This window comes from Maylandia zebra, linkage group LG1 (assembly GCF_041146795.1).
Source record: "Maylandia zebra isolate NMK-2024a linkage group LG1, Mzebra_GT3a, whole genome shotgun sequence".
NCBI classification, from domain to species: domain Eukaryota; kingdom Metazoa; phylum Chordata; class Actinopteri; order Cichliformes; family Cichlidae; genus Maylandia; species Maylandia zebra.
In genome coordinates this window covers 22,587,080-22,606,944 of record NC_135167.1, presented here as the reverse complement: position 1 = coordinate 22,606,944, position 19,865 = coordinate 22,587,080, and the positions used below count along the sequence as shown (strand labels likewise).

The 19,865-nt window shown below is 39.1% G+C and overlaps 1 protein-coding gene across 1 annotated transcript in view; it reads right to left on the bottom strand.

Annotated features, from left to right (window-relative positions):
• The window catches only part of mybpc3 (myosin binding protein C3), a 33,335-nt gene that overhangs the window by 743 nt on the left and 12,727 nt on the right, over nt 1-19,865 (bottom strand). The window contains exons 12-30 of the mRNA XM_076883393.1: nt 18,461-18,463; nt 18,220-18,344; nt 18,011-18,116; nt 15,395-15,561; nt 13,878-14,043; nt 13,684-13,790; nt 13,540-13,569; nt 13,316-13,455; nt 10,830-10,989; nt 10,573-10,677; nt 10,265-10,453; nt 6,386-6,520; nt 6,125-6,292; nt 5,916-6,004; nt 4,886-5,081; nt 4,609-4,748; nt 1,770-1,929; nt 1,545-1,681; nt 763-949 (exon numbers count right to left, since the gene is read on the bottom strand). Of these exons, the coding sequence (XP_076739508.1) occupies nt 763-949; nt 1,545-1,681; nt 1,770-1,929; nt 4,609-4,748; nt 4,886-5,081; nt 5,916-6,004; nt 6,125-6,292; nt 6,386-6,520; nt 10,265-10,453; nt 10,573-10,677; nt 10,830-10,989; nt 13,316-13,455; nt 13,540-13,569; nt 13,684-13,790; nt 13,878-14,043; nt 15,395-15,561; nt 18,011-18,116; nt 18,220-18,344; nt 18,461-18,463 (2,510 nt within the window). The remainder of the gene's footprint in view (nt 1-762; nt 950-1,544; nt 1,682-1,769; nt 1,930-4,608; nt 4,749-4,885; nt 5,082-5,915; nt 6,005-6,124; nt 6,293-6,385; nt 6,521-10,264; nt 10,454-10,572; nt 10,678-10,829; nt 10,990-13,315; nt 13,456-13,539; nt 13,570-13,683; nt 13,791-13,877; nt 14,044-15,394; nt 15,562-18,010; nt 18,117-18,219; nt 18,345-18,460; nt 18,464-19,865) is intronic.

Here is a 19,865-nt window from a genome sequence, read left to right as displayed (position 1 = left end):
ATCCCTCCTAAGAACTTATCATATTATCATCATATTACAGGTTATTTTGGAGCTTGACAGGGTAAATTATGACAATTAAAAATGCCAACTTTTACTCTGTGCAAATGTGATTTTATTTTTATGTTTGCAGTTATGACAGAAATTGCAAATCAGTTTTTAACAGGATTATTTTTCTGCAGCACAATTTAGAGCTCTATAATTTCCCAATAATCCCCAAGACATTATCTCAGAAAGAACTTCATAAAATGTTAGTATTTAACAGAAAAAACAGAAAAGGCTCGGTGGGTTTAATTCATAATTTAAATGAATTGTTAGTTGGACTCAAAGGACTTCAGCAGAAACTTGTTTATCTCTTAGTAAGTGTGCAGCCTGAGAGCCAATTCAGGATGTGGGGAAATATCAAACTGAATGGGTTTCTTTATCTTTCTTTGTTAATGAATGTCCAATTTTACTCATGGAATAAATACATAAATACAAGACTGTTGTGTCGAAGATTTTCTGGGGTGTGTGGTCAGTTAATATTTTCCAAGAAACCATTTCACATCAAATGTGGATGTTTTTTTTTTTGTATTCTGCTATTAACACTAAAATATATTTATATATTTTTCTTTAATTATTTGATGAGTTCATGTGTGCGTGAATGTTTTTCTTTAAGAACAAACAAGGGAGGTGGAAGGGGGTGTTAAAGGAGGATGCTGGAGAAAAAGTGCAGTCTAAGTGGGGCATGCAAAAGAGGACACATGCATTTCATGAACTACTTACGGCGAACCTCCAGTTTACACTCCACTGTGTCTTCACCGCTGTCGTTGACTGCTTTGCACGTATACACCCCCCCATCAAATGGACAGGGCTTACGGATCTCCAGCGTCAGGACACCTTGCTTACTGATCATCCTGTACTTGGCTTCATTTGAGATGTCCATTTTGTTTTTGTACCATGTTACTTTGGGCTAATAAGGGAGGAAAAGTAGAATTATGTAAGTATATATTTTTGGGAAAAGATTTTGGAAAGCAGTTTAAATGTTGATTGAATAACATAATAATAATACAATTAATACTACTACTACTACTACTAATAATAATAATAAAGATTTCAGGGTGGTCAAGATTATAATGATTACGGTTTGTTCAGTGACTTCCTCTCCACCACAGCTTCAAAAGTTTCCAGTTTGTAGCCAATCACAGAGCCAGCTTTGCTGATCTGTTCATTCAGCGTGCTGGAGTCTTGCTCATAGGGGGTCATCTGATGGTGGGGTTTTCTCTGTACTAGTTTAGGATTTGTAAAGTGCTTATTTATTTGCTTATTTATTTGCATTCCTGAAGTTTTTCTGATAGAGTTATTCTTTCTATCTATATCTATCTATCTATCTACACACACACACACACACACACACACACACACACACACACACACACACACACACACACACACTTATGGTCTAAAAAATTGTTAAGCACTGTATATAAGCAGAGGAAAATGTTTAACAAGGTTTAATTCTAGTAAAAGTGAATATCTTTGAAACATCTAATTCATACCCTACAGACCTTTGGTATTCCTCGCACGGCGCAGCTTAGGGTGGCGTTGTATCCTGCTATGACAGAACGGTCCACCAAAGGGCGTGTAAACTTGGGAGCCTCTGTAAAGTCATGATCCTTGTAGTTGGGTGGCTTGTATATGATACCTGAGATGACAATTGGATAATTTCCTTTCAGTTCCAAAGAGCATATAATCATAACCACAAGTGCATCACACTGGCTATATTTGCTCACCTGTTTTCTGAATGTAAACACTGTCTTTTGTGCAGTACGGCTCTGGGCTGAGGCCCACAAGGTTTATGGAAAAGACTCGGAACACGTACTCATTCCCCATGATGAGGTCGGACACAACACAATGGGTTCGGCGGTACTGATCATGGACTGTATACCATTCCTTCACATTAATTTAAAAAAACACACGAAAAAACAGATTGAGTGTTTAAGTACCACTTTAAAGACAAATGTAACTGAATGAGTGAGGAAAAAGAATGAATCATCATACTTTTATAAATTGGTTTTATTTAGAGTCCAGAAGGGTGTCATTCATAATTATTTAAGTTTTCAGCTTAAAGACACCTGAAGCTACTCTGGATGGCTATGATAATATTTCATTTTATGACATTTAATCTTTACATTAAGGCACAGCCCACATAAAGTTACACAGGATATATTGTTTGTTCACTGAGACAAGGGTTTATTTAAAGGACACCTGCCCTAAGTGCTTTTATCTATGCCACATAACAGGTACACTGTTTTTGGTAACATGATAATAAACACTCCTACCTCACTATGTTGCAAGCAAACTTAATTTGATCTAATAATAATGGCTGGAGTGAAACATGAGCACTTGCTGTGCTGGCAGGGGAACAATGGTCCTGCGTCACTGTGCAGACAATCTGGACCAGCTCAAAGCTACAAGGATAAGATTAGGACATTCCTGGCTGACACTGTTCCTGGCGGCTCGAGGTGGAGGATGGTGGCAGTTGGAGCTCTTGCCAGGAGGCCAGATATTACATCACTAGTGACCCACAGAGGAAAGTTACTGGGAAGAGTCTGAATTTGACTTTAAAAAACAAGAATTGGGTGTTCAAGATCAAATTTATTTGCAGTTTTCGATAATCCACACAGGATCAAACGTCGGCAAAAAGGCTCAAATATACACAACGGGTTCGCCATTAAAGTCACTTTAATTTTTTAATAGGTGGTTTTGAAAGGTTCTGCCTTATATCTTAACAAGCACTCACTGGAGTAACCAATACTAACAATAGGATCTAGGAAGGAGAATTGTAGAATTGGGAAGGTCTCTTGGAGACGTTTCTAAACAACTGCAGATTTCAAGATAAGGAGTTTACACAATTGTACGTAACTACAAGTTATTTAGATCTGCTACCATTTTGCTAAGGTCAGAAAGAAATTTAAACATCAGATGAGAACCACCAAGGCTCAAAGCTGCCACTAACTGGAAACTGTTGGAACACCAGTGTTACCGTTCACAATAAGGTTTAAATCGCCACAGACTGAGAGGTTATTGACCACAGCAGAAGCCTTTGCTCCAAAATCAGCATTTTCAAGGTGGACTGAAGTTTGCAGCTGCACACCCGAACAGGCCAAATGACTTCTAGAGAAAAGTTTTGTGCTTAGATGAGACAAAAATTAAGATGTTTAGCCAAAATGACAAGAGGTATGTTTGGAGGAGTAAAACGTACCAACTCTTAAGCATGGTCAAAGTGGTAACATCATACTTTGGGGCTGCTTTTCTACCAGTGGTACTGCTGCATTGCACAAAGTGGACGGAATAATCAAACTTGGACACAGACGGATGTTCCAAAAAGACAATGATCCCAAACACACATCAAAACCTGCTTTGCAGTGGATAAAACGTTTAGCTTCTTTCGTGAACCTCCCAACCTAAACCCTACTAAAAATGTGTAGGCCTCCTTAGAAATTGGGTCTGTGTGATGCCAGAGGCTTGTTGATGGCCACCAGAAGTATCTGGTCAAGGTGCAACTTGATAAGGGACAATTAACCAAATACCATAGGTTAACAGCTGAAAGAAATTATTTAAAAAACAAATTACTATAATATTACTCGCCTCTGTCCTGTCAGTGCGCCCCAGGGTGGCTGTGGCTACAATGTAGCTTGCCATCACCAGTGTGTGAATGGGTGGATGACTGGTTGTGTAAAGCGTTTTGGGGTCCTTAGGGACTAGTAAAGCACTATACAAATACAGGACATTTACCGTTACCATTTATGCCCATGATGAGTTTATGTAAACTTAAAAACTGTATGTAAACTGACCACAACTGTAATATACTGACTGACTAAGTTGGTGCTGGGAGCAGGCTGTGGTGGATAAGTAGGGCTTGCTTGAGAGTCCCAAGCCTCATTGATTTAATAAATCTTTGTTAACTGCTGACTTATATTTAGACTTTGTTAACTTAAAAAATAGTTTTGTTACCTAAATGTAACCAAACTATGCAGATGTTTCCAAATACAAATTCCAGAAACCAAACTTCTCCCGTGTGCCAGCAGAAACTGCATGTTCAGCATAAGCTGCTGTAATTAGAGGATATGTTCCAGGAGGGAGACTAAAATATTAATCTGACCTCATCCAGGACCACAGACGGTTGGGCCAGGGAGAAAGAAATTTAGATTTGAGTGTTATTATCTCTTCTACCTAACCTGACCACTGGAGAAACGCACTAGCAACAAAAATTACCAAAGGTTCCCCATGTGGAACATGTTGCACAAATTTCTATTACTGGCACAGGTACCATAAAGTTGGAACAGGCATGGTACCACAAGAAAGTGGAGCAAAAGTGCTTCCAATAGATTCTGTCCACCAGGATTTTCCTAACCTGAACGTCTGCTCTATGTAACTTTTGGTACTGAAACGTGGAAAAAGGGACAGGAAAGTATTAGGTAAATTAAAACATTAAATTAATCTCTGCTTTTATTGAATTGAGCTGCTCATTATTGGGTGGAAAAGCATGGAAAAACATGCTAAAAGCAAAAGCGAGAACTAGTGTTTGGATCCAGCTGGACTCCAAAAAGCTTTCTAGCGCAGTCTCACCATAGTCTTTTTGTCGGCTTTCTGAATGGTGTAACCGGTTATTTCACAGTTTCCGTTGTCCTTTGGAGGCTTCCACTCAAGCGCCACATTAAAACCCCAGGTATCAACAATCTTTAGAGCCTCAGGAGGGCCTGGGAGGTCTGTAGAAGGAAAAAAAAATAGGAGCTCTCATTCAGTGCCCACTGACAAAACATCTGTGGTGCTGTTTTAATGCAGTGATTTTTTATACTCCAATTAGAAGTCAAACGTAGCTCTCCATTTGTTCAGTTCTGCTTACCAACGACCTGCAGTGTTACTGCTGCTTTGTCCTCCACGTTTTCAATCTGCACCTGGAGCTCATACTTCCCAGAATGTTTTCTCTCTGTTTTGCGGATGAAGAATATCGTGTCAACTTCACTGTTCCTAACACTAGCTATTGTGGGATCTAGGGGCTCCCCATCTTTGCTCCATGTGACTTTTGGCCTGGGTTTCCCCTGCATCACAAGAAAAGAGAAAGGAATGGCTGTAACTCAGATTGCTTCTGTGTTTGTCTGCAAATAAGAGACAAGAAAAGCAACCTTTCAGCTCTCTCCTGTCACACTTACAAGTTCAAACAGCAGCTCATAAACAGAACATTGCTCAGCGTTGCCACAGTTGGTCAGCTTGTCAAAACAAAACTGCAAACTCCTTCTTTGAACACAATCAGGGCTGAGGTGATAGAGTGAGGGAGATGAGGAGCAGTTCTCTATAGACTTCAGTACAACCTGTCTTCTTTTTACAAACTCAGGACTCACCCCCTGCTGGTCCATTAGAGTGTGGGTTCAAAACATTTCTACTGTGGCTTCCCTTTTCAGACCTGGACCTGGACCAGTCTATGGTCAATATCAAAGGCACCTCATTTTAAAAGTGGTTGACCTCAAAGTGGCATCACTACACTGCTTTGATCCAGAGTTAAAAAATCTTAAATACTTTTGAGGAAACTACTATGAATTTTCCCCCAAACAAGTTTTACAAGCAATTATCTGACCTTACAGGTGAAGTTTCCAGATTCCAAAGAGCAGATTCTTAAGTGGCCTCATTCCTAATTACTGACAGCCTACATGTTAACATGAAAGTGACTTTTGACCTGCCGCCGTCTTTAGACCAAGGTTTACATTTTTTTATGTCCGTGCTGGGAAAGGTGAAATAATCCTACCTTTTTATCCATCCAGTCACACTGATATGACCACCAGATATGACCAATAATGATAAAGACATCAGTCATGTTTTACTTTGATATCAAACATAGGTAACATCCCTTGTTGTGTTTCATGTGTTCATGAAGCCACCTGAAATGGAATCACGATGTTCATGGTGTCTCCAACTTTCTTGATAAGAGTCTGACGGAGATTTCTTGGAAGCCAAATTTTAGGGCGTTCTGTGAAAATAAAACACAAAATAAGAGTATGAAAAAATGGCTGAGTATTGTGTATCACGTCCACGTAGGGAACTAAAGGATGCAAGCGAATAATGAAGCGTGTAATCTATAATTACTCACGCATAATCTCTCTGATGGTGACGGGCTGAGCCAGAGTGGCGGGAGCACTTGGTCCCGCCATGTTGTAGGCTCGCACACGGAACTGCAGCTTGTCTCCGGTGGTGAGGCCTTTGATCACCGTCGACGTCCTCTCTGTCAGACCCTCCATTGCTGGTATCCATTCATCAGCTGTTGCCAGAAACCACAAAAAATTCAAATAAACTCAAATCACAGAGTTATGATCTGGAAATTAGCATAAATGCAACTTGCTCCGGTACGTACTACCCTCCTTGCAGTACTCAATCCCATAGCCCTCAAGGTCAGCTGAGCCAATTCTCTCAGGCCGCCGCCACTTCAACGTGATAGAAGTGTCACTGACGTCGTCGACGCACAGTCCAAGGGGCTCGCTTGTAGGAGCTGAGGAAGAGGCAGAGAGCACATAAATGTCCCTTTGAGTCAGCTAGAGCTTTAAAGCAATACATTACTTTAATTAATTACTCGACAAGTGGATGACAATAATCAGTACAAGATTATTTAACCCTTCTTCAGAGCCATCATCACATTACACTGCAGCTTTCCTTTTCTTTTGTTCCACACCAGGTCAAGTCAGCAAGCTCCAAGTCATAGACAGTAAGAAAAAAAAAAACTCCCTTCTTAAAGTCTACCTAATAAATTGCATTTCATTACACTTTAGAGTCCTGTTCCAAAAAAGGAGGCCTAGTAAAATTTGTGAACCCTGTAATGAGGAAAAGCTCAAAGCCAGAGGGCTAACTCAAACCTCAGGTTAGTTATGAGGAACAGGTCTTCTCTCCATTTCCTCCACTTTTGCTGCACATTATGTCTTTCTTGAAACCCCAGGTAGATGCTAGTTTGTCATTCATTTTATTTAAAATAATTCCTTCCACAATCAGTCTGTCATCAGTGTCAGGACAGTGACAGAGAGCTTTAGAATTTAGGGATCATATATATTATATATTAATGCACAATCTTTTTAACTTTTTATCCTCTTACAATTGATCACATCGATGATAAAAAAGGCCTTTTGTAGATATTTTTTAGAGATGATGTTAATATTTGAGTGAAGATGAATGTTGTGTTGCTAAATGCAGTATAATGTGAGATTTTTAATATAGGCTCCACATAGTGTGAATGTTATTAAATGCTCTCGACTGTACATTTAAAATGTAAAATCTCCATGACCCCAGATACCTTTTGCATCAGAAATCACCATAATCTATCTTAGTGGATCTCACTGGGTCCTATTTTGTGTGTCAGTTTATGGCTGAATAAAAATATTTAAAACTCTAATGTAAAGAGAATTTAAGGAGAACATGCCAGGTAAGCAATGACTGAGAAAAGAAAATCACTATTTTTCCTCATCTTGTATTTAAATTAATTTATTTTTAAGGCAAAGATCTACACTTAGTTAAAAAGCAGGTTCTAGAGCATTTTAATTGAATTATGACAATGATGCTGTTTGCCTTGCAGTAATTTTACTAACAGACCATCCAGAATTTCCTGTGCTGCAGTTTTGATGAATTCTGTATAGATATCTGGGCTAATTTGCATCTTTCTTTCCTGCAGTGTTCCTCTACACTCTATAATTGTATATATAGCTTGCTAGTATAAGCTTGACTACATCCAATAAGATAATAATCGACAGCATTTATTACATTTCTGTGTTTAAGAAGCAGTGGTAGACCGTCAAGTTAAATTCAGTATGCACTTGTGTAAGTTCTTGTTAGCATACACAGATCATACTCAGGCAGCTGTAGTGGGAGGTATGTGAAGATGAGCTATTGGTCTTATATAGTCCACAGGGTTTAGCACAATCTTCATCTCCAATAATGAAAATCAGCGTCAGGTTGCCTAATCCTGTCCTAACTTGAACAACAAAGACATATTAATTAAATATTAAATGTTATTAGTTATCAAATGGCCGTTTAGCCCATAAGCCAGATTTAGGCATCATTTTCCATCCAGTGAAATATGAGTCTGTGAATATGACTGACCTTGACTTGCCAGGCTAAAGTCCAAGTGGCTGTGATACTTTGTGTGACACGTGATTTCAGACCTGTGGCTCTGGAGCGCTATACAGCTCTTTTGCCTGGGAGTCTCTCATCCATAGAGACCAAGATGGTCGATTTTCGGCCTTACATCTTTGGATTAAATCTTTTCTTTTAGGAGGACAGTTAGAAGAACAGCTTCAATGGGTTAATTAGAATTTGTGTGAAACAGAGGAGGAACTGATTTAGTGGCTAGTTTAGCCCTATTGTTATCACTCTGAGGACAAACTGAAAGCATATGCGGAACTATGAACAAACTGAATAGCTACTCCATCTTGCCCTTAAACATGTAGAAACCAAATGTGTAAAGTTTTAAATATTGTGTGACTATTTCTGTGTGTGTTGCACAGCCAGTAAACATGTTAGGGAATGATTTGCTGAGCAGTCAGTGCACTGACAAATATTTACTTAATCAAAATTCACTGCCAGCATGACCTAAATATACAGTCAGCTATGACCATAATAATTTTGCTAGTGTGGATTGAACCTTTTTCTAAAACCTGCATGATAATCCAGCAAAAAATAAAATCAAATAAAAATCACATCCTAAAATCCTAAATCAAACAATGCCTACTGCAAACAGGCTGTGGGTCTGGCTCAGCGGCAGCAGCAGGCTCCACGGGGGTCTGCACTGCTGGGGCTGCAGCTTCCTCTGCAGGAGAACCACTTTCTGTCAGAGTGACACCTTTTGCTGGTGTTTCATCCTCAGCTGGTGCTCCCTCTTCTCCACTGGGTGCTGCCTCTGCACTACTGGCTCCAGGTTCCTGTTCTGCATCAGGAGGTGGAGGTGCCTCTGTCTCAGCTTTACTGTGTTCACAGTTTGCTTGTGCATTCTCTGGAGCCCCAGCTGCCGTTTCTTCCACACGTTCCAAAGACTTCTTATCTTCCACTGGCTTCTTCTCAGCCGTCTTTGAGAGCTTAGCCTTTGTCATATTTTTCCTCGGTGCATAGACGTCCTGCTGTTAATTTAAACTGGTGGTTGTATCTGCTTCTTCAACGTGGTCTTTTTCTTTCTCTCATTGACAGTCTTCTCTTCTCGTCCTACTGTCTTTGTTGTAATAACGATGCTTGTTCTGCAGCAGCCTCCACAGAAGCAGTGACCCCCCTGTGTGTTAAGCAGCTGGTCCCAGCAGAGTCAAGGGCTTCCAGGCCATTATTTATAGAGAGGGATGCCATGGATAGTTTCCCAATCAGCTGTCTTAGGAGTGACTGACCATCTGGATACACTGATGCTCCCTCTTAAATCAACAAGTGTAGGATAAGACTGCAGTTTAGATAAATTAGTGCCACAATAAAAGACAACTAAAACCTGAGCTGCTGAATGAAAAGTGACAGTCATAAAGAGTGCATCTAACTCCAAACCTTGTTTGGCTGTGGAACTGGGCACTTGCATATGTGGCAAGGCACCATCAATGCCTCTAAAGTCTGTATATACAGATTTTAGAGCTACACATGCTCCCATCCAGATTATGTCATATATTTCAGTAAAACAATGCTAAACTGCATACTGCATCTAGTACAGCCGCATAGATTTGGAGAAGAGGAGCCCAGGAGCTGAACTGGTGTGCCTGCAGCCCAGTAGACTATTGATGAATTAGTCATAGACTATCAATTGTTTTAATTAAAAGTCCATTCTAAATCAATATCATAGGAGCCTGACATGTGTTCGGTGTCTCAGTGACTATTTACTCATGTTTGCGTTATACCACAGAAATGCCACTTCTTCCTTATAGCCAACAGACATGCTCTGTACTCCTGAGTTAACTCAGAGATGATCTTTGCATCATCATGTTTTTGTTTTTTAATTTGTTACATGCGCAGTTCACAGACCCGGAACTCATGACCACATTACAAGTCACCCTAGCCCTATGACCTGAGTGAAACGTTAGACTGACTAAGTCACTGGAACTTGCATGACCCAACTTATTCAAGTCAAACATGCCAATGTTATCACAATCTGTCTTTACAACCAAGACAACTCATCAATCAACCTTTTCATGAAAGTGACCTGAATGAAAATGGAACATCCACTTATCCATTTCAGTGTTGCAATTATTTCTGTTTATTTAATCTAAAGATAAATTCACAGACTCACCGATTGGCACAAATGGCTGAGAGGCTGGACTGTGACGAGACATACCAATGCTGTTCACAGCATAGACTCGCATCTCATACGGCACACCTTCTATCATACGCTTGGCTTCATAGGTGGTTTCAGGGTAGGGGTCAAAGTTGAGTCTCATCCACCTGTAGCTCTTCAGCTTCTTTCTCTCCAGCACATACCCTGCAAATTCAAATGTGTGTTGCCATTGGCTTGGTGTCTCCAAGGAAAAATAAAGGAAGATGCAAAAAGAAAATGGCTCATATTATTATGAAATAAAGCCCATTAGAAGTTATTTTTACCAATTATTGGCTGGCCACCGTCCAACAGAGGGGGTTCCCATTGAACGACACAGGAATCTTCACCCACACTGAGGATTGTGGGAGCCATGGGAGGATCAGGAACATCTGGAGGAGAAACATTACTCTTCTTTTTGTCAGAAGAAAGTTTGACATTCATAGATAAATTTCATAAATTTACAACTTTGATGGCTGTTGGTGTGTGTTAATTGGTATTGCTGGGGCTTTGGTAGGGAGAATAATGATAAAAGATGTCTTACCGACAACTTTCACGTGGATATCTGCTGTATCTTCCCCAGCAGGGTTTCGAACCACAACAGAGTAGATTCCCTCATCCTGCCTTTCAGCACACTCAATAGTGAAGACGCAGTGGCCCTTGGTGGTTTCCACATGGACCCTACCATCTCCCTCTGTGACGACCTACATGAGGACAACCATGAAAGTTACTCGATTATATTGAGCAAAGTTTTTTTGGGGAATTTGTGCTGCACTTTCTTAAAAATGATAGTTGTAGCCGGATCAATTATGACTTTTAAGATGAATACAAATAACAATATTTGCTGATTTAAAAAAAAAAAATCCAAGTGTATCAGCTAATATTTTACACTGCCATTTGTGTAGTTAATATTTGTTAAAATTATTATTTTTTTACACTTTGCCTCACACTGCTCACATCTGCTGGTTGTTTGTAGTGTTGCAAACATGTGTCGCTGACAAGGAAATTGCAGAGTGCCCTGTGGTGGACAAACCATGCAAATTCAACTCTCATAACGTATTTGAAGGGTGTTTCTCCCCTTTCTTCTTGACTTTGTTGAAGTCATTTATCAGCTTTTATAAATGCAGACACTGAATGCTTTCATTATTATTTCCATGAATATACAATTTAGCATGTCAATTTGCTGCTTTACAACTTGAAGATCTAATTTGAAATCTAATTTCATGAGCTAATTAATTCCTCTTATTTTTTTAAAATAGAAAGTAAAAAACCTTCAGATTAAGTCTCAGAGTAGGTGAACTTTAAAATGCTAATATAACATACTGGTCTGACTGATAGTATTAACCATTTGAATTTTTTTCTTGACCAATACCGGATTGAGGTGATGCTGCTCTTGCTTCCTTTATGACAAACTTAATATTATACCTTGACAATATTTCTCAATTACTACATTTAGTGTTGGAATCTAGTATTTAGTTGCATATTTTATCTCCAGTTGTGTAGCAGTTAACACATTTGCTTGCCAAACAAAAGGTTGCTAGCTCATTTTCAACTAGATACAAATATCCCCATTGGAGTCACATCAGGCAAAAAACTCTGCCAAATCAGACGTGTGGAACTACCTGCTGTCGTGACCCCTTGTGGCAAGAGAGCTTCCAAATGTCGTTTTCATGCTCATATGGTTTATACCTTTTCCATACTGTACACATTGTACTTGCTGCTCAGCCTCCTGTGCCCTCTGTCTGTCTTAGGGAAGAGTCATAACATGCTCTTACCTTAGTGACATGGATGAACTCTGCATGCAGTTTTATCCTGTTCTTAGTGTTTAAAACTGACACAGAGGAAGGAAAAAACCATGGTATTCACTGGAGAAAGTGTTTTTAAGAAAATCCATGTATTAGTTTACAATTGTTACTTCTGCTCTTTGAGGTTTTCTTGTTAAAGTCTTTTCAAAGCTCAAGCTGTAAGACAGCAGGTTTACAGCACATTTCTACAATACATTTGCAAATCTAAATGCATGACATGTGACGTTACTGTTTATGTGTCACAAAAGCTTGTAAAGGTCAGCAAGTGCACATGCGTAGAAACTGAGGCATGCGCTGGCAGTGCTGGCGTGAGTGAAAAAAAACAAACAAAAAATAAGCATATAATGAAAAGTACACTTACTTCCCCATCCTTCGTGGTCCAAGAGGTTGTATGCCCTCCTTTGTCATCTCCACCGGGTTTTACAGAACTAGCCTACATTTGAGCAGAGCAAAGCCTTAAAAGCCAAAGAGGACAGAGAGGGTCCCCTCAAATCAAAGACTTGCAAACTACAGCTAGCATCACTGTTGGAAGCCATTAGCAGTACTGTGCTTACTCAGCTCAGTGAAAGCATCAAAGTTTACAAGCCAAAGCAGGGAGGAATGGAATATGGAATATGGAAGAACTAGCCTGTTCCACTTTAGATTATCAAAAGCAATTTGATGAAAATATACTTCCTTGGCTTGTTTAATATTGGAAGCATGTAACATATTGTTGCATTCATTTTTAAAATGCAGTATTAGTATGTCTTTCAAATATAAAATAATCAGCTACAAATATAAACTAATCAGCTACAACACTGAAACTGCAGACAGGTAAAATGAACAACATTCATCTTCTCATTGCACTGCAGTTACATTATTTAAGGACATGCACCCCCATGATGATAGCACTCCCCGATGGCAGCCAGCCACCTCACCCAGCAAAACCAAACAAAAAGATCTTTTTTCCTGGCTTCTGAGATCCCTGTATCTCAATCAAATTGAGCTTGTAGGCTCCGCTATCCAACCTCGGAGGTCTCACCTGGGTCAGAACAGTTTTGGTGGCACAACAGTGACCTGTACGCTGTCACGTAGGTGATTTAATGTTGTGATTGATCAGTGTGTCTTTGGTAATGAATGAAGTGGGTTTTTTTTTTCCAGATTTCAAATCTTACCTATATAACTCTGGACTGGTGGCACATGTCTTAATTAATGATTAATAGCACAAGCCTTCCATTTGTCTTACCTTTTCTCCTTTGGTCCAGATCACTGTTGGAGCTGGGTCTCCAGTGATGGGGACGTCCAGACGTAGTTTGTTGCCAGCCACCACCACAATGGTTGACTCGGCGGTGCGACCCATACAGTCTAAGTGGATCTTAGGAGGATCTGTGAACGTAATGTAAATGGTTAAAATGGAAAAATATTTTGTATTATGACTGGTACAATCTGCGTAAGTTGGTGGCTGTGTACCTTGGCGTGGCACATAATCAATCTTCACCTCTTGGAAATCAAGAAAAAAACAATTAAATAAGTTATTTAAGTAAAATTTGAACATGTGAGTCTCTAAAGAGACTCTAATTTTAAAGTGTAAGAATATAAAAGCACACATTTTACCCAAGAAATTTAGTTTAGCAGAGAGGTTGAAAGCATAGCCATCTGGCACAAATGTGTAGTCCCCCTCATCCTCCGGTTTGACGTCATCAATGGTCAGTTTGTGGATCCTACGGGGTCAAAAACTTTAGCTTGTGGCGTCATGGAGTGCAGGCAGCATACCGAACACGCATTACCACGTGCAAACATGTCCTCACCTGCCAATATGCGTGATGTTCACTCTGGCATCAGGCTTGACTTCGACGCCATTCTTGTACCAGGTTCCCCTCACGTTCTCATCTGACACCTCGCACTTGAAAACCGCCTGATCTTTTGCCTTCACTGTGAGGTCTGCGATGCTCTGGTAGACTTCCAGCTCTTTCTCTACATGTTCAGAAAACACAGGCTCAGAGTGCAGATAACAGCAGGCCTTCTGCTTTATGAGACGCCAGGTTTAGTTGATAGCTTGTGAGGATAATATGATTAAAAAAAATAAAAGCTCCAGCGACTGTACGCGTGGATAATGTGATAATGATTTTGAGCATGAGGGTCTCCTCTGTGTGTTGTATCTTAGCTACAGACACAAGAGGAATAGTTAATTAGATTTATAGTAGAAAATAAAGTGGCAAGATATGAGGATATGAGGACCATATGCAGGAGCTTCGGGTTATTACTGTATATCAGATGAAATAATGTACAAGAGGGTTATTAAAGTTGTCCCAGGGAAATTGTTATCTGGGTGAGATATCTCACACCGCGCTCCTTTTAAAGGTTACAACAGTTTCACGTCAGCTCACTGCTAGGTAGGGCATATATGATGGGAATGTCCAATGGCATTATAATGGGAGCTCTACTGTGGACTGAGGTGTTGATCCCTGCAACACGATAGCAGCTGGTATTTCTTGGCAGGCTCGCTGTTCAATTAAAAGGCCAACAAAGAGGCAAAGATCAGGTTTATATCTACACACACCTCTGAAACACACACACACACACACACACACACACACACACACACACAAAAAAAACAACATATGCAAAGGAGAGAGCATGCATATTCAATATAATGCGAAGAAATTTTAAGCAGATGTTGATGACCATTGTGTGATAATCTTTTCTTTTAGAGGGATTTTGATGAATGTTTTGTTCTGTCAGATAATGGTGCTAAAATGGTTACAGGGAAAACTAACTAGATTTTTCTTAATGAATTTTGCCTACGTCCGTGTATGGATGAGTTTGAACAGTCTCCATCCATTATTTCTAGATCACCTGTGGAATTAAAAATAAAACATCTAATCACCTTCAAAGAGACACTTGTCTTAAATATACCAAAGACCATCATGTTATTGAAAAAAAAAGTTCCAAATCTAACTAATTTCTCAAAAGGAGACTTACAAAATTCAGTTGTGCCCAGCGGGGATCCTACATCAGCATCACCGAGCTGCTGTGACTTGGTACTAGAGGAAAATCTACCATCTAATAATAAAACATACTTTCAAACCACAAAGTACTCTTTGCCCTTTAGGTGAAATATATGTCTTCTAACTTTAGCTTGCATGTGCTCTTACATCTGTGGAGCAACCTTGGGACAATGATAGGTGCTATATCCTAAAGATAGACCACATACCAAGAGTGGCAAGGCCACGGAGCTATTGGTAAGGTATGGGAATACGTCCTTGAAAAATTCATCACTGACAAAAATGGTTCATATGGTTTGTACGGCGTAACTGACACTCACCCTGCACCAGGACTTCTGCCACAGATTCGCCACCGTTTGTTTTAACCTTGTAGTGGCCACAGTCTTCTTTGGTGGCCTCGTTAATGATCAGCACATGCTTGCAGCCGTCTTTCTTGAAGCGATACTTGAAAGATTCGTCTCTTGTCAGCTCCACACCATCTTTCTCCCTGAACAGAAATTAAAACCACAATTAAAATTAATACGATCAACAAACATGGTGAAACGTTTCAGATAAAAAGAGCTAGTTACACTGCTCAACCATTTTTCAGAGGTTGCCTACTTTTGAGGTAAAATGCACTACGTCTTGTGGATGTTGATGTCACTGAATCCTAGTATGACAATTAAAACAGCTAATTGGCTAGACGTTAGATTTTTGTTACATTTTGCATCATATTATGTACAGTACATAATATGTTGCTAGGAAAATGGTAAATAGATGGTGAAACATGTTACTAAACCATGTGCCAACATATGTGGAAATGTAGCATAAGGCAAAATCACAGTAAGTAAGTTGGCACTGCACACTAAATCAAAATCTGAGGATACTTTTCTGTATTTAATCAGTATTTAATTCATCAATCTTTCTCCATTTTGACAAGATCCCCAACACCATTGGCTGAAATGCAGTCCCAAAACCATGACAGAGCCTCCACCGTGCTTTACAGATGGCTGCAGATACTCACTGTTGAAGCTCTCTCCTGACCTCCTCCATATGCACTGATGATTATTTGTACCCACAAATTTTAATATGGATTCATCACTTCATCAGACCTTACTTTCTGTCCAAATGAGGTAAACTCGCTAATCTCAGGCTTCTTTTTATCCTGTTTCACTTCCTCAAGAATGACTTCTTGTCAGCCAAACTTCCACCGAGACCATTTGTGATGAGGATTTGATGAACACTAGACTGATCAACTGAAGGGCCAGTGTCAGGGCTTAGCTGACATTTCCCCTGTATCTTAAGGACACGACTGTGAGATATTGTTAATCTACTGCAGACATTTTTTTTAAGGCAGGTTCTTTCTTTTTTTGTCCTCCACTTGCCCAAATTCCTCAGATTTTTTAAGAACACACTGCATACCACGCACCACAAACTACTTATTTTTGCAACAGGCTGCTAGTAACAAAAAGCTTAAAGAGTTACAGTTAAAATTACTTCTTTGCTTAGTTGCCTGCTATGTTTAGACACATGACTGAGTCATCCCTTGAGATAAAAGAGCTTGAATGATTAATATTTCAATGTTAGGTGGTTTAGCACTGACCTGTGGGATGTTTTGACATTTAGAAATTTCATCTGTTTCATCACTTAAAAATATTATGACACACGCGTTGGTTTCATCACTTAGCAACATGTCTGATTATGGTTCAGTGCATTTCATTGGTGAGTTTTTGTGTACTTTTCATAGTATGCGGTGGAACAAAATTTAAAATGTTATTCTGGGTGTTACACTTTAAACAACATGTAACTTTACATTGCAACATTACAGATTTCCTGCTTCCAGAATCCAAGGTCAGAGTACAGGTCAATAGGTGAAATAAAGACAATATCTTAAGTTAGAAAGTTTACATTGCATTTCAGAATTGATCCAATTTGAATTCACATGAGCCCAACTTCAACAAATGGGATACATTGTTTAGTTAGATGGACCATGTACAAATTAATACACATGCCAGTTTGGGCCATTTTTGCAAAAGAATTCAGGTTTGACTATTTGTTTGAAGCATTTTGGCTGCAGTCCTGTGTTATACACTTATTTTATCGCTTTAGCAAAAGTTGGAACTTTCAGATGATTCTCACTTTGTTACAACCACCTGTTTCTTTTTGTTTTTTTGCATTTTAGTTACACAATCACACATTTCCTTCACTCAATTTACTGGCAGGTTTAGGTCTACTTGCATCACTCCATTAAATACACAAGGTGACCTTTCAGATTAACAGGTAATTCAGGAATACATAGAACCACAGAGAACTGTAATACAGAGGTGGTATATCTTTTATCTGTTATTCTTATTATTGTGTATATTTCCAGTTTCTGTGTTTTATCTGTTGTACAGTGTCCTTGGGTACTTTGAAAGGTGCTATTTTTAAATAAAATGTATTATTATTATTATTATTATTATTATTATTATTATTATTATTATTATTATTATTATTATATCTGATACATTTAATCTTTGTACTTTGTTTCAACAAACCTACACTGGCCAGACAATAATATCTTGTATACATTTGTAGCAGCAACTTTCTTCTTCGGGTAAAGGTCATGAGGGACATACTGAATGGCTCATGCAACCTTTTCATTGAGATGATAATTCACAGCTTGTAGCAACATTTCACAGTCTCTGAGGCCTGGTATCTACCTGCAGACATGACATCCTCAGATGCCATCTGTGGGGTGTCTGAGCAACTGTTAAGGATCCAGCAAATTAAAAGAGAGCCTAAATTTAACCCGATTAAATATAATTTAATGGTAGATGGCACTTTGAATACTTTTTTATTCAGTCATGATTCATTTATTTTATTTAATAATGATTATTCACTTTTTTTTTATAAATTGGGACATGGATGATCAGTTACTGGCTGCTTAGCCATGAGTGTAAAGAAAAACATCTAACCATTTAACATTTGCTCCTTCCTCTGAGACTTCACACTCTAACTCCACCCGCTCACCCTTCATGACCATCTGATCCTCCAGATTTTTCACTACCAGGACAGGAGGCTCTGCACAAAACAGATAAGAACATGTGATTTAGCTGAACATCTCTGTTTTTGCATACCTGTGCTGGAACGGGTATGCTGTGAATGTTCTCAAAACATCAAATACCTTTAACAAAGAGCTCAGTGGTGCACTTCTCATCTCCCACTTTACAGGAATACGCTGCATCATCTGCCAGGGAGCAGTGGTTGATGGTGAGGTACCGCATGTTGCCAACACTCTCAAATATGTACCTTGACAGGGAGGAAGATTATCACACAATGAAAACACTGTTTTTATTTGTTTTTTAAAACCACAATATAGCGTGTGAGAAGGAAAGGAAATGTTTTGTATTACTTATGACACTTACTTGCTATCAATTTAACCAAATGACGCAATAAAGGCACAAATTAGGGAAGTTGGTCATGGAGAGGCAAAAGAGAGAAATGAAAAACAATCAGTAATATAGTTAAGTATGTTCTTCCTAAAGTTTTGCAACAGAATATAATAAAAAGCCACCCTGAGCATCTTCTAAAATAATTTAAATAGAATTTCAGATGAACAACAACACATTAAAAAGAACTGCAAAATGCAGAAGCAGTGTGTGAAAACTAAGCACAGCCCATGATTCAATAGCTTGTGGAAAGACCATTAGTTGCAATAATGTGAAGTAATCATTTTCGGTATGACTTTATCAGGCTTTCACATTGGTGTGGAGGAATTTTGACCCACTTTTTTGCAACATTAATACAGGTCATTGAGGCTTGTGGGCATTTATTTATGCCCATGAGGTCTGGACTTTGACTGGATTATTGCAACACCTTGATTCTTTTGCTGATCATTGTCCTTTTGCATGGCCCAGTTTTGGCAATTTTGACATATTTGACTCCAGAACACTTTGGTACACAAAGGAGTTTATGGTCGATTCAGTGACTGCAATTCCTGCGGCTGCAAAACAACCCTAAATCATCACCCCCTCCACCACATGGCCAAACATCTTCACTTTGGTCTCGTCTGTCCAGAGGACATTGTTGCAGAAGTCTCGTGGTTTGTTGAGATGCAACTATGCAACCTAATCCATGCTGCCAAGATCTTTTTAGAAAGAAGAGACTTTCTCCTGGCAACCCTTCCAAGCAAGCCAGCCTTGTTCAGTCTTTTTCTGATTGTACTGTAACAAACTTTAGCATTTAACATGTAAGAGTCTGAGTTGTAGTTGTTGGGTTTTTCCAAATTTTCTGCCTTGGGGTGAATTTGATGGGACGTCCACTCGTGGGAAAATCGGCAGCTGTTTTAAATGTTTTACAACTGAATATACGCTTCCCCAATGCAGAATGACAGACTTTAACGTGTTTGAAGTGAAGATTGATGTGCAACAATGATAGCTTCTCTAAGATCTCTGATGTTTTCTTTCCTGCTTCTCATTGTGTTAAAATATATCTGAATGCTCCAGATCTAGAAACTGCCAAAACATCTGCTTTTATAAAGCCGCTCACATTTACCGATGATCAATCAAATTCCTGTGGAAGTGTTACTTAGTTTTTCCACACACTCCTCTTCCATCACACCTTAATCTTTGTTACATAAATACTGACACAGTGTAATATATAATATGTGCTGTTGTTCATCTGACTTTAATTGTATTTAACTAATTTTAAGACCTGCTAAAAACCAGATTATTTTTTTGCAGAGTTATTTAAAACTTTAGAAATAAAACAGCGTTCACTTTCTCATTCAGAAGGCTGCATGCATTTTAAGTATCCCTCAGCTCACCCTGC